Here is a 14,704-nt window from a genome sequence, read left to right on the forward strand (position 1 = left end):
ATTTCTGTGGCCAACAGATTGGAGATGGTGGATTTCAACCTCTTAGCTTTGACATGCATACGAGGAAGCAATCTTTTATGTGACCATAAGTGCGGATCTGTGAGCTGACTGCAGTGCTGAGAGATGGCAGAGTATGGTGAACTGGACAAACTGCTGGACCGTGAGATAGGTGCAAGTGGAGATGTTATGGTGGATTGAGAAATTTATGCTATGCTCATTCTCTGAGATCAGTTAAAAACAGCAGGCATGTCCACTTCTGTTACAGCTGAGAGTGGGCTCTCAGTCAGCGTCACTGGAGCGGGAAAAGAACCCGAGATTCTGCGGTCGAAGAACTGCATCTCAATAGTTGGCATCATAACAGAGGAAGAGGAAGCAGCAGATGTGATGGATGGGGCAGCTGATAGTTGTTGAGGTCCGCTGGTCTGCATTTTTGTGCAGTGGGATTACCACAGTCAAGCATGTTGATTGCGCATGTGAAGGTTCATACATGTAGTAGTCAAATTATTGCACTTTTTACCTTGACTCGGTATTTTTTTTTTGCAAAGTTGGCAGATTACATGAGTTGGTTCATCCTTTGCAGTGTCAAACAAGGCCCAGGCTAGGCGACCCTTGCAAACTCTGAGCTGCAGACCCACAGATGCTGCTGTCACAGGCACAGTTGTGGCTGAAGATGCATTGCTTGTTGTGGCTGCATGTCTACGTGTCTACGATGGACAACGCACCATAACTTCTTCATCTTCCTTCTCAGATGACCTACTCAGCTGTGTGCCTCTATGTTCACGCCACCTGGGGTCTAACACATCATCATCATCCTGTGTTTTATCACATTCCTCGCCCTTGGAGTCATCCTCCTCCTCTTCCTGCTCTGACAGCACAGTACAGTCTGCGTGAGCCTCTGATATCAGAAGCACCTCTCCCCCCAGGCGTTAACGTCTGATGAGGAGGGTCAGGATGCTGTTCGGACCTTGCTTCGTCCTGCCCCAGATCCAAGCTAAAAAAATTTGGGGTATCGGTGCAGATTTCCTCCTCTTGACTCTGTGAAGCTTTTGCGTACACTACTAATGACCATGGCATAGAATGTATGAATAGCTCTTCAGACTCACCCATCTGTGGTTCTGTACAGTCAGTTGTACGGTTGTAGAGTTGGGACGTGGGGAAGCAAGGGGAATTTGGGTTCCACCTCTGTGGTCTGTACTGGGTGTGATGTTGAGGTGGAGGAAGAGGAAGTGAGGCCACTTGAAGCTTTGCTTGCCATCCATTTGAGCACATACTCTTTCTAGATAACATCAATAAGGCATACCACTGTGCATCTGCCAAAGAAAGGTAGTGGGAGTAGCCCATCCAGTAACAGAAGTTGTCAGTTGTCTTTGCATAGGACGTGACGTTGCTTCACTAGTGCTTTCACAAATATTACCCCCTATCTCACGTACACCTTGAACACCAAGCCTAATACCACTCCCACCACGGCCTTGTTTTTTCCCCAGTCATGTTACTCAGATAGTGTGGTAGGAGCACAGTATTGGCAACAACAAAAAAATTTGATTTTAAACTCTGCACCAGCTCTGCAAACTGCTGAATTTCTGCGACAGTAAATTGCAAGTTGAAATATGGTCTGCTGCATCTTTTTAGCTATAGAAAAAAATAATTGTTTGAGTGTGGATGAGGCCTGTAGGAAAAAGAAGTTATGCTACAAATAATTTGAAGATTACGTCCTATACTGTATGACACTAGGAACAGAAGACATTTTTTGTGGCCTCTGGATCCGGCCTCTAAAGATTAATTTCAACCCAAAAAAATGACAAAGTGTGATACGGCGGGTTGTCCAAGTTTTTGCAACTGAAAAATTTAATTTTTTTTTTAATGTGCCTTAGGTCTGCAGACAGTTGCATATCACCACAGCAGTATAATACAAGGTGGCATACAGCAGGCTGTTTCACATAAAGCTAGTGAAAAAATATTGACTAGAATGCTATACTCATGCATAGAGCACAAAAGAAGCAGTGCACAACAACTTGTAGGACATGTGTCCTGCTCGATTTTTCTGTGGCCACAAAAGAATAAATCAGGAAGCTAAATTTTACAGCCACACTGGACAGTAGCTAGCTACACATTCTGACTAACTTACAACCGCCTAGCTAACTAGATAAAATCATGCTGCTAACAGTGCCAGCATCAGAAGCAGCCTCGGAACTGTATCAGTGTCAAAATGGTACTAAAACAAGATGTTCACTCTTGATATGGAGAGGGACATGTGATTTCAACAGCCAATAACACAAGCTGTTGTGTCACGACAATGTGGGTGTTTCCTGTGCCCTGATTGGCTAGCCGCAATGTGCACACAAAGTTAGAAAAAAAAAAAAGACTGCTGCTCCTCTGAGCTCTGCAAACCGCCTCCCCTCATCAGACACATGCCAAACACTCATAAACCACCACCATTATCGCTGCGAAAGTGCTGAACATATTTTTGTGGCAATGCAAATATTTTCCCGCACTTTTACCGATTATTACTGATTTTATAAAATTTGGCTCGTGGTTTCCGATCTCGAATCCGAATGTGCCATATTCGTGCCAAATTTATGTTTGGCAATTGTTTTCTGAAAAAATTTGCTCATCACTAATGATGAGGACATGCACTTACAACTTTATGGACCCATAGTTTATGACAGAAGATGTGTCAGGTGAGTGGTTGATTCTGTAGGAGAAGATATGATGTTACATTTCTGTAACTCAAGATCAGTAATGTAATATATGTACACAATGACTGCACCAGTAGAATGATGAGCGCAGCTCTGGAGTATAATACAGGATGTAATTCAGGATCGGTAAGTTAATATACTGTATGTAGACAGTGACTGCACCAGCAGAATAGTGAGTGCAGCTCTGTTGAGCTGTTGCTCATTGTGGTAATTGTGGTTGCAGTCGCCACTGAACCTATTGTGTGCTCCCGAGCTCCTGAGAAACCACCACCTCTCCACCCGGGGACCTGCTCTCTATCCTACCCAGGGAGGGAGTGGGTTTCCTGGGATTAGCAATGGAGCCAAGTCCCAGGCTTCTGCTTCCTGAACCAGGCCAGCTGGGGGCAGAAAAACCAGCAACCGGCCTGCACATCAGAGGACTTGGGGGTGAAACGCTCCACCAGGAGTCACAGCAATGTGGCTCCTACTCCCCCGGAAACCCAGAAAAGCCACAAGGCTTCCAACATGGAGGAGAAACCTACAAGCATGCAAGATGGCGGTCTTTCCGGAGGAAAGCAGAGTGCTCATGGAGGTGAGGCCAACGTCACAGAGGAAGAAAAAAGTGGACCGTTTAAGGAAAAGCTTATGAATGAAGACTTCAGAGAACCAGGAATACCACGCAGATGGGGTTGAGAGCCAGGTAGAAGATGATGACCAGCAAAAAGTCCCACAAGGCAGCCTGCAAAGTCACCTGCAGGCCACGTGAAGCGAGCTCCCTTTCAGGACAGGTGAAATTGGCATCTGGTCACAGTTCTGCTGGCTCTTGAGAGGACAGTGATAACAGCAGCCAGGTAGGGGCACTAATGGTGGAAATCAAGCTTCTGGAGTTCTCAGTGTGCCATCAGAACTTCAATCTTGGTGATTTACCAGAGGAGGCACCTGGGGGCCAGAAGACTAAGGCAAAGAAGACCACAAAGCAAAGCTGCAGGAAACGGTAAGGTACGTGTATGGCCCCCTCCCTGTACCCCCTGAGTCGGCTGCAGGATCAGCTCACTGTATAAGCTCCATTGTCTAGCCCAGCCCAGCCCGTGTTCTGCTGTGGATCCGGTGCAAAGAAGCTAGGAGATTACAATGCGTGGCAGTGGTTCGCAGAGATCTGTCTCTGCTTGTGGTATCAGGGACGCAGCAGGAAGTGCATCAGCCGAGAGGCTGGACAGTGAGTGTGGTCCAGTGGTGGGCAAAAGGTCAGGCCATGATACTATGGCGTGCTCCTCAGTGGGAGAGGGAAGTGGCCCAGTTTCGGGGACAGCTCCGGTAGCCTCAGAACCCCTTAATGATGTTGCCGCTGATCACTTTGCTGAGAAGCAGCGGCAGTGTGAGGGGGATGCCGAAGCTGCGAGTTCCGGTCCTCCCAAAGTCCTACTCTGTGTTGGTGCCACTGGTCAACAAGATACTGATATAAAGGATCAGCAGTGCCTCACAGCAGCAAAAGATCAGCAGAGTCTGGTGTCAATTGTGAAACAGCGGAAATTAAAACCTGATGATGTGGAGGGCACACGTAAGACCATTGGTGAGGTCGCCTCCAGTTCTGTGGAGGAGACTGAGCCCCTTGTGCCTCATGATGTGGAGGTCGAAATGTCACTCCCTTTTGACACTGGTCCAGCAGGAGTGAATGTGGTGGGGGGTATAAATGAGGAAAATTCTCTCTAGTGGTGTGGTTGCTGGTTTGGTGGAGGGTGAGAGGGATATGGAGGTGAGCAATAGTATACTGTTGGTGTTGATGTTGTAACTGGTCCAGTTGCCGCCTTGGTGGTGGCAGAACCCATCTGGAGTTATGCCGCTGTCACCTCCGGGGAAAATAGGGAGTCTTCCTTGTCTCTGAGCCCTGGGGACTTCATGTTGCAGTGGTGTCTCCTAGAGGCTCTGAAGAAGGGGGAGAGACCACTATTGGTAGAAGGTCGAGAGGATGATCTATCCTTCTGGATAGAGAGGCATGGCCTTGGAGCCTTCCGAGAGCAAAGGGGGGGATACAGTGTGGTCCCTCCCAACAGCCAGGTGGGATAGTGTGCATAAGTATGTGGTCCGTCTTCGGTGGAGGGGCAGTGATGCGTGTCCTCCAAGGTCAAAGGTTATGGAGCTCCTGCTGAGGATGGCGATTGACTCGTAATCTCCGGTCCTCCCAAGACCTCCTTCTCTTCCACATTCGGCACACACCAGGCCACGAGGGGTTCACCTATCATAGAGGTAACTGTAGGTTCAGGATAGATAGGTTTTATTTAAAGGAGGAGGCTGTCGCTTCATCATTTTCTGTTGTTGAGGTGGAGTTCTCCGACCACTGTTTAATTTTGCTTTCTCTAAATGTTACAGAGACCCACTGGATGGGAAGAGGCTTTTGGAGGCTCAATTTGTCTCTCTTGGAAGAAGTGAAGATAAGAAAGTCCTTTGAGGATTTTCTTCAGAGTAAGGTACCCTTACTAGATCTTTGTAGTAGTAAGTCAGAGTGGTGGGAGATGTTCAAGGAAAGGGTGGCGAGATTCTTCCGCCAGCTCTCGAGCCTCAGGAGCTAGAGCAGGTACTGCCTGTATCAGGGTCTGAGGAGGAAACTCGAGCATCTTGACTCAACTGGAGGTAGCCGTGAGGAGATCTCCAGAGAGAAGTCTTTGCTTATGAGGTGTCAGTACGATAGACACACATCTTTGGTTTTTGAGAGGGATTACAGGAAGCACAGCTCACCCGACCCTCACAGAAACTGCAAGATGTCAGTGAATTGTAAAGTAGTTACAGGACTGGTTGACACTAAGGGGTCCTTGAGGCGATCCAGATCACGGATCCTGGAGGCTGTCAGATCCTTCTACTCACACTCTTGGGGAAGAGGGATCTTGATTGGGATGAGATGTCGGCTTTCCTGGCTGAAGCCATCCCCGAACCAGGGGTAGACACCTCTCTTGACATTTTGATGGAAATGAGCAGGGAAGAGGATGTTAAGTTGGCGATTGAAGGGCTTGCCCCCAAAAAAATCACCTGGTCCAGATGGCTTAACATCTGAATTCTGTAAGACCTTTAATGACACTTTGGTTCCCCTCGTGACTGAGGTATTCAATGAGTGTCTTTCCTCAGGCACTCTGCTAAAGTCAATGAGGAGGTCTGCCCTGATCATCTTGTCATAGGGAAAGGATCCATTTTGCATTGAGAATTGGCGTCCCATAGCACTTCTCAATGCAGACAGGAAAGTTCTGGCAAACGTGCTGTTTAATCAGCTGGTGAAATTTGCACCAAGACTAGTGTTGAGCGATACCGTCCGATACTTGAAAGTATCGGTATCGGAAAGTATCGGCCGATACCGGCAAAGTATCGGATCTAATCCGATACCCGATACCAATACAAGTCAATGGGACACCAAGTATCGGACGGTATCCTGTATGGTTCCCAGGGTCTGAAGGAGAGGAAACTCTCCTTCAGGCCCTGGGATCCATATCAATGTGTAAAAGAAAGAATTAAAATAAAAAATAGGGATATACTCACCTCTCCGACGCAGCCTGGACTTTACCGCCGTAACCGGGAGCCGTTGTACCTAAGAATGCGCGCTTGAAGGGCCTTAGATGACGTCACCTAAGGTCTTTCAAGCACTTGAAAGACCTTAGGTGACGTCACGGCTTTGTGATTGGTCGCGTAGCGGTCACGCGACCGCTACGGACCAATCAAAGCGCCGTGACATGATCTAAGGCCCTTCAAGCGCGCATTCTTAGGTACAACGGCTCCCGGTTATGGCGGTAAAGTCCAGGCTGCATCGGAGAGGTGAGTATATCCCTATTTTTTATTTTAATTCTTTCTTTTACACATTGATATTAATCCCGATACCGATTCCCGATATCACAAAAGTATCGGATCTCGGTATCGGAATTCCGATACCCGCAAGTATCGGCCGATACCCGATACTTACGGTATCGGAATGCTCAACACTAACCAAGACTTCTTTCGGGGGCCCAGCATTGCTCTGTTCCAGGCCACAGCACATTTAGTGCTGTGCTCTCTATCTGAGAGGCGGTGGAGCAGGGTAGGGATGGTCACTGGAAAAGGTACATGCTGTCACTGGACCAGGCAAAAGCATTTGATTGGGTTAATCACGAGTACCTCTGGTCCATCCTTCTGAGATATGGCCGACCGGGGGGTGTCTGTGTGTGTGTGTGTACGTGTTTGCGATTGACCCACTTCTTAGGAGGGTGGATCGTGGACCGTTGGCTGGGATGGACCGGGCAGCACCGGAGGCAACTCTGAGGGTGGTGGCGTATGCCGATGAGGTCACTGTTTTTGTTTCCTCGCACGAGGAGGCAGGGTGGCTGATGTCAGAGGTAGATCGCTACTTGGAGGCATCCGGGTCCAAGAGCAACTGGGATAAGCGTGAGAGTCTCTGGCTGTGAGGAAGAGATCCTGGTTTTGATCTCACGGACACCCTTCCAGGACCCAAAGTCTCTGCAAAAGTCCTTGCCATCTAATTTGGCCAGGGGGATTATATTAAACAAAATTGGGACAGCAGGCTAGAGATTGCCACTAAGAAGGTGAACCAATGGAAGGGTTGGTCTTTGACCCTAAGAGAAAGGGTAAACCTGATCAAAACTTACCTGCTCCCTTTACTGATTTATTTGGGCAGTGTGTGCATCTTGCAGGAGTCTCTCTGGACTTGGGTCTACAGTTTGTTCTTCCAACTGTTATGGGGGAATAGACTGAACCTGGTCAAGAGGGAGGTTACTTACCATACAAGAAGACTAGGAGGGTTGGGTATGGTCAACCCTGTGGTATTCCTTGTGGATACCTTCATTAAGATCAATATTGCAAACCTCTGGAAAGAGGGGTCTCCTCCGTGGGTATTCTCCTGTAGGGGATGCTTTTAGCCTTTGTTCCAGGAATGGGAGAAAGGAGGGCAAGTGAAGGATCTTCGCACACAGCATGGACATCTTCTGGCTTATGCTACCTTGGTTTGGAAGGTAATTCGTTGTTGGGGTCTGGGAATGTGGGAGATCAGGACTCTGCCAAGGAAACTCCTTGACAATAGGGTTCTGTTGACCCATTTCCAGAGGCCTCTGACTCTCAGGGATTGCCCAAGTCGGGATCTTGGGGTGGGTTTCTTTTGAATTCTATCAGGATCCCCTCGAAGTTTTGAGACTTGGCTTGGCGCTGCTTCCTTGGGAAACTGTGTGTGAATGACAATCTGAAGTGTAGGAGAGGATCTGTCCCCGGAAGCATTGTGGTACCGTGCTGGAAAGCATGGACCACTTCCTGCTTCATTGTCCCTTCAACACAGAGGTGTACAACAGGGTAGGCGCCTCCATTGGCTGGTCTCGGCTGGCCGGTCTCTCTTATTCGGAATGGACCTATGGAGCATTCAGAGACCTTGGTGGTCGGGACCGCTGCACCTTATTTCTAGTTAGCGCAGTGGTTAGGTATCACACGTGGAACGCATGGTGCTTAGTATCGATGCAAAGGAAAATCCTCCCAGTGGCAATGTTTTTAGGACCATACTCGGTGACCTGGTGAAGGTCCGCTCTCTGGAGTATGAGAGACTGGGCACATGCAGGGCCGCTCTCCTCTGGAGGGGCTTTTCTTTTAGTGTGCCCTAGTCTGGTCATCTCCTTTCCTGGTGGTGGGATGCTGCTGACACTGTAGATTTTTGTTTTGTTTGATCATCATACAGTGATGTAGGGCTGCAGGCGCCGAACTTGGGCTTTATTATTTGTGGTTATTGTATTGTGGGCTGCTGTATATATTGTACATAGGGATATAGATTTGGGTGTAGGTGTTAGGTTGGGTGGTGGGAAAAGGGGGGAGGTGGGTTTATCTTGTGGGACTATGGGACACTGGGGTGTTTGGGGGAAAACTGGCACTGCCTGATCTGGATTATGGACGTTGGACATGGACTGAGGTATGAGACGCAGGACTATCTCTCAGGTCAGTGCGGGTGTTGGGAATGGTGGGCTTGAGTGTGGGGTGTTTAGTTATGTATATATTTCTATAGTTTGTAGTTATTTTATTTAAAATTTTTAAAAAATAATGTATAAAAAAATGTTTAGGTATATAGTTTTTGTTTGCTATTGTTTATTTATTACATAGTTTGGTGACTGGACCAGAAGGTGTAAGTACTTAATTTTAGTTATTATTCTGTATATATAATATGTGTGAGAGGAGAGAATGAACGTCTGGACCAGTGTTCATTATACGGATTATTTTCTGGTTTATATTTCTGTTTTCTTTCTGTTATTATTATTATGTTTTTCATTTTTATAATAAAAGTTCTACAGGATGTAACTCAGGATCAGTAATGTAATGTATGTACACAGTGACTGCACCAGCAGAATAGTGAGTGCAGCTCTGGGGTATAATACAGGATGTAACTCAGGATCAGTAATGTACTGTATGTACACAGTGACTGCACCAGCAGAATAGTGAGTGCAGCTCTGGAATATAATACAGGATGTAACTCAGGATCAGTAATGTAATGTATGTACACAGTGACTGCACCAGCAGAATAGTGAGTGCAGCTCTGGAGGATAATACAGGATGTAACTCAGGATCAGTAATGTAATGTATGTACACAGTGACTGCACCAGCAGAATAGTGAGTGCAGCTCTGGAGGATAATACAGGATGTAACTCAGGATCAGTAATGTAATGTATGTACACAGTGACTGTACCAGCAGAATAGTGAGTGCAGCTCTGGAGTATAATACAGGATGTAACTCAGGATCAGTAATGTACTGTATGTACACAGTGACTGCACCAGCAGAATAGTGAGTGCAGCTCTGGAATATAATACAGGATGTAACTCAGGATCAGTAATGTAATGTATGTACACAGTGTCTGCACCAGCAGAATAGTGAGTGCAGCTCTGGGGTATAATACAGGATGTAACTCAGGATCAGTAATGTAAAGTATGTACACAGTGACTGCACCAGCAGAATAGTGAGTGCAGCTCTGGAATATAATACAGGATGTAACTCAGGATCAGTAATGTAATGTATGTACACAGTGTCTGCACCAGCAGAATAGTGAGTGCAGCTGTGGGGTATAATACAGGATGTAACTCAGGATCAGTAATGTAAAGTATGTACACAGTGACTGCACCAGCAGAATAGTGAGTGCAGCTCTGGAATATAATACAGGATGTAACTCAGGATCAGTAATGTAATGTATGTACACAGTGACTGCACCAGCAGAATAGTGAGTGCAGCTCTGGAGGATAATACAGGATGTAACTCAGGATCAGTAATGTAATGTATGTACACAGTGACTGCACCAGCAGAATAGTGAGTGCAGCTCTGGAGGATAATACAGGATGTAACTCAGGATCAGTAATGTAATGTATGTACACAGTGACTGTACCAGCAGAATAGTGAGTACTGATCCTGAGTTACATCCTGTATTATACTCCAGAGCTGCAATGTACTGTATGTACACAGTGACTGCACCAGCAGAATAGTGAGTGCAGCTCTGGAATATAATACAGGATGTAACTCAGGATCAGTAATGTAATGTATGTACACAGTGTCTGCACCAGCAGAATAGTGAGTGCAGCTCTGGGGTATAATACAGGATGTAACTCAGGATCAGTAATGTAAAGTATGTACACAGTGACTGCACCAGCAGAATAGTGAGTGCAGCTCTGGAATATAATACAGGATGTAACTCAGGATCAGTAATGTAATGTATGTACACAGTGACTGCACCAGCAGAATAGTGAGTGCAGCTCTGGAGGATAATACAGGATGTAACTCAGGATCAGTAATGTAATGTATGTACACAGTGACTGCACCAGCAGAATAGTGAGTGCAGCTCTGGAGGATAATACAGGATGTAACTCAGGATCAGTAATGTAATGTATGTACACAGTGACTGTACCAGCAGAATAGTGAGTGCAGCTCTGGAGTATAATACAGGATGTAACTCAGGATCAGTAATGTACTGTATGTACACAGTGACTGCACCAGCAGAATAGTGAGTGCAGCTCTGGAATATAATACAGGATGTAACTCAGGATCAGTAATGTAATGTATGTACACAGTGTCTGCACCAGCAGAATAGTGAGTGCAGCTCTGGGGTATAATACAGGATGTAACTCAGGATCAGTAATGTAAAGTATGTACACAGTGACTGCACCAGCAGAATAGTGAGTGCAGCTCTGGAATATAATACAGGATGTAACTCAGGATCAGTAATGTAATGTATGTACACAGTGTCTGCACCAGCAGAATAGTGAGTGCAGCTGTGGGGTATAATACAGGATGTAACTCAGGATCAGTAATGTAAAGTATGTACACAGTGACTGCACCAGCAGAATAGGGAGTGCAGCTCTGGAGTATAATACAGGATGTAACTCAGGATCAGTAATGTAATGCATGTACACAGTGACTGCACCAGCAGAATAGTGAGTGCAGCTCTGGGGTATAATACAGGATGTAACTCAGGATCAGTAATGTATTGTATGTGCACAGTGACTGCACCAGCAGAATAGTGAGTGCAGCTCTGGGATATAATAAAGGATGTAACTCAGGATCAGTAATGTAATGTATGTACACAGTGACTGCACCAGCAGAATAGTGAGTGCAGCTCTGGAGTATAATACAGGATGTAACTCAGGATCAGTAATGTAATGTACACTCACCGGCCACTTTATTAGGTACACCATGCTAGTAACGGGTTGGACCCCCTTTTGCCTTCAGAACTGCCTCAATTCTTCGTGGCATAGATTCAACAAGGTGCTGGAAGCATTCCTCAGAGATTTTGGTCCATATTGACATGATGGCATCACACAGTTGCCGCAGATTTGTCGGCTGCACATCCCAAAGATGCTCCATACAAGGCAGGATGGATCCATGCTTTCATGTTGTTTACGCCAAATTCTGACCCTACCATCCGAATGTCGCAGCAGAAATCGAGACTCATCAGACCAAGCAACGTTTTTCCAATCTTCTACTGTCCAATTTCGATGAGCTTGTACAAATTGTAGCCTCAGTTTCCTGTTCTTAGCTGAAAGGAGTGGTACCCGGTGTGGTCTTCTGCTGCTGTAGCCCATCTGCCTCAAAGTTCGACGCACTGTGCGTTCAGAGATGCTCTTAGGCCTACCTTGGTTGTAACGGGTGGCGATTTGAGTCACTGTTGCCTTTCTATCAGCTCGAACCAGTCTGCCCATTCTCCTCTGACCTCTGGCATCAACAAGGCATTTCCGCCCACAGAACTGCCGCTCACTGGATTTTTTTTCTTTTTCGGACCATTCTCTGTAAACCCTAGAGATGGTTGTGCGTGAAAATCCCAGTAGATCAGCAGTTTCTGAAATACTCAGACCAGCCCTTCTGGCACCAACAACCATGCCACGTTCAAAGGCACTCAAATCACCTTTCTTCCCCATACTGATGCTCGGTTTGAACTGCAGGAGATTGTCTTGACCATGTCTACATGCCTAAATGCACTGAGTTGCCGCCATGTGATTGGCTGATTAGAAATTAAGTGTTAACAAGAAGTTGGACAGGTGTACCTAATAAAGTGGCCAGTGAGTGTATGTACACAGTGACTGCACCAGCAGAATAGTGAGTCCAGTTCTGGAGTGTAATACATGATGTAACTCAGGATCAGTAATGTAATGTATGTACACAGTGACTGCACCAGCAGAATAGTGAGTGCAGCTCTGGAGTATAATACAGGATGTAACTCAGGATCAGTATTGTAATGTATGTATACAGTGACTGCACCAGCAGAGTAGTGAGTGCAGCTGTGGATTATAATACAGGATGTAACTCAGGATCAGTATTGTAATGTATGTACACAGTGACTGCACCAGCAGAACAGTGAGTGCAGCTCTGGAGTATAATACAGGATGTAACTCAGGATCAGTAATGTAATGTATGTACAGTGACTGCACCAGCAGAATAGTGAGTGCAGCGCTGGAGTATAATACAGGATGTAACTCAGGATCAGTATTGTAATGTATGTATACAGTGACTGCACCAGCAGAGTAGTGAGTGCAGCTCTGTAGTAAAGCAGATTCTTACCTTGTACATCTGGATAATGCGCCATCAGCATCAGACTGAACTTTAGTGTGGAAGCTGTCGTGTCAGTTCCTGCTGCTAAAAGTCCTACAACAATCACGAGGAGACTGGTGTCACATATATCAGGATCAGTTTCATGTTCAACCTGAGGATGAGCAGAAGAACGATTATTATATACAGGATGTGTCTTTATTATGTTTTTGGGTTTAGAGGACTAACCACGGTCTGGGTACACAGGCTCGTCTATATAGCATGTGAGTTAAGGTATTAGGGACAGCTGTGCATAAGTGTATTGACAACTAGCAGAATCGTGAGTGCAGCTCTGGGACATCAAACAAGCAGTTCATTTGATTGTACGGTGTGTGGAAGGTTGACTCACTTAGCTTCTCCTCGAGGTAGACACAGGCACAAGTGGGGGTAAAGTTTCTGGGTGGGTTATTGTATCATAAACCCAAAAATATTAACAGAAAAAACAGCCTTTCTGGCTCAAAAGAAAATAAACTGTTCATACACAGTCTTGCCCAGCACTTCTGGGACAACACATATGGCAGCTCTCACAGGAGCGTTAGCCTAGAGGCTTCCTTGTCTCCACACAACACAGACAGAGGGAAAAAGAAAACTGGCTGGACACTTATTTTCCCAGCCACACCCTTGAGGTGGAGATATGGTGAGTAGGCATCCCGCCCATATCTTACCTACTCACCTAAAAACCCGCCCATAACATGGCCGCTTAACTCCTCCAGGACATAGCATGCTGAAAATAAACATATGGGTTTCCAGATCACAGAGTCTATGCCTGATGAAGAGGCCTGAGTAGTCTCGAAAGCTGCAATTTGTTACCATCTTCTCAGTTAGCCATTAAAAGGTATCAACCACTGAGGACTCTCAATTTCAAATATTTTTAGATCACAGAGGAAAGCAGTCTCCATGACACATATCTCCCCTCACATACCATGCCAGTGACCATGTCACAAACTCCCCTCTGCCAAAAGCCTGGGGCTTGGCACCTTCAGACACCAAACAGGGAATTCGAGAGAGGCATCTGCGTTCCCATGTGACTTCCCGGGTCTGTCTTCTACATGGAATTTGAAATTCTGGAGGCCTAAGAACCTCCTAGCCATCTGGACATTCTTATCCTTTTTCTCACTTAACATCTCAGAGGGGCATGATCGGACACAAATTTGAACCTCCGTCCTAGTAGATAGTACCTCAAATGTATCCATGGCCCATTTTATGGCCAGACACTCCTTCTTGATGATGGCGTAGTTATTTTTGCATAACAAGAGTATCCGGCTCAAATACAGGATGGGATGTTCTTTTCTATTTATTACTTTAGAGAGCACGGCTCCCAAGCCAACTTCTGACGCATCTGTCTGGACCACAAACTCTTTGCTGAAATCTGGTGCCACCAGGACCGGATGTTTACATAGAGCTCTCTTCAACTCCTGGAACGCTATCACTGTGTCATCAGGCCATTTAACCATCCTCGATTTGGTGCCTTTAAGAAGATCTGTCAATGGCGCGGCTATTAAAATAGCTTATGATCCACATTGGTAACAAACAAAAGTATATTCATATAGTACTCAATGTATGGTAGATAGTACCAATGTAAGGATAGAACTGAATACGGACAAATCGTCAACTTGTATACAAAGGAGAAGTGGGGGAAAAGACTATCAGAAAGTCCAATATTAGTGTGAAAAAAATATCTTTATTGCACAAAAGGTAAGGGAAAGACACAAGTGATACGGGCAGTTCGGTCTGTAAAATTATTCAAACTACTGTAGGACAGGGGCCCCTTGTAGAAAGGTTAGAGGCAGGCAAGTTTGGGGGTCACTCAGTTTATCCTACATTGGACTTAATTTCCAAGGTTTGGCTTAAAATCAAACAAATGAGAGGTTGAACACGTGTCAATGTACACACCTATTTGGAGCAATGACATGCTCTCAGAATTTGCCAAACTAACTGAGTTTGGGAACTGGAAGAGTATGGGTAT

General features: G+C 45.9%; 1 protein-coding gene across 5 annotated transcripts in view; it reads right to left on the minus strand.

The window, feature by feature from the left end:
* LOC143783138 (cytochrome P450 2C20-like) overlaps positions 1-14,704 on the minus strand; it is a 522,836-nt gene that overhangs the window by 33,147 nt on the left and 474,985 nt on the right. For all 5 annotated transcript variants that reach the window (XM_077271448.1, XM_077271449.1, XM_077271451.1 and 2 more), the window contains one exon: positions 12,712-12,853. In XM_077271448.1, the coding sequence (XP_077127563.1) occupies positions 12,712-12,853 (142 nt within the window). The remainder of the gene's footprint in view (positions 1-12,711; positions 12,854-14,704) is intronic.

This window comes from Ranitomeya variabilis, chromosome 6 (genome assembly GCF_051348905.1).
Source record: "Ranitomeya variabilis isolate aRanVar5 chromosome 6, aRanVar5.hap1, whole genome shotgun sequence".
Classification (NCBI taxonomy): Eukaryota; Metazoa; Chordata; class Amphibia; order Anura; family Dendrobatidae; genus Ranitomeya; species Ranitomeya variabilis.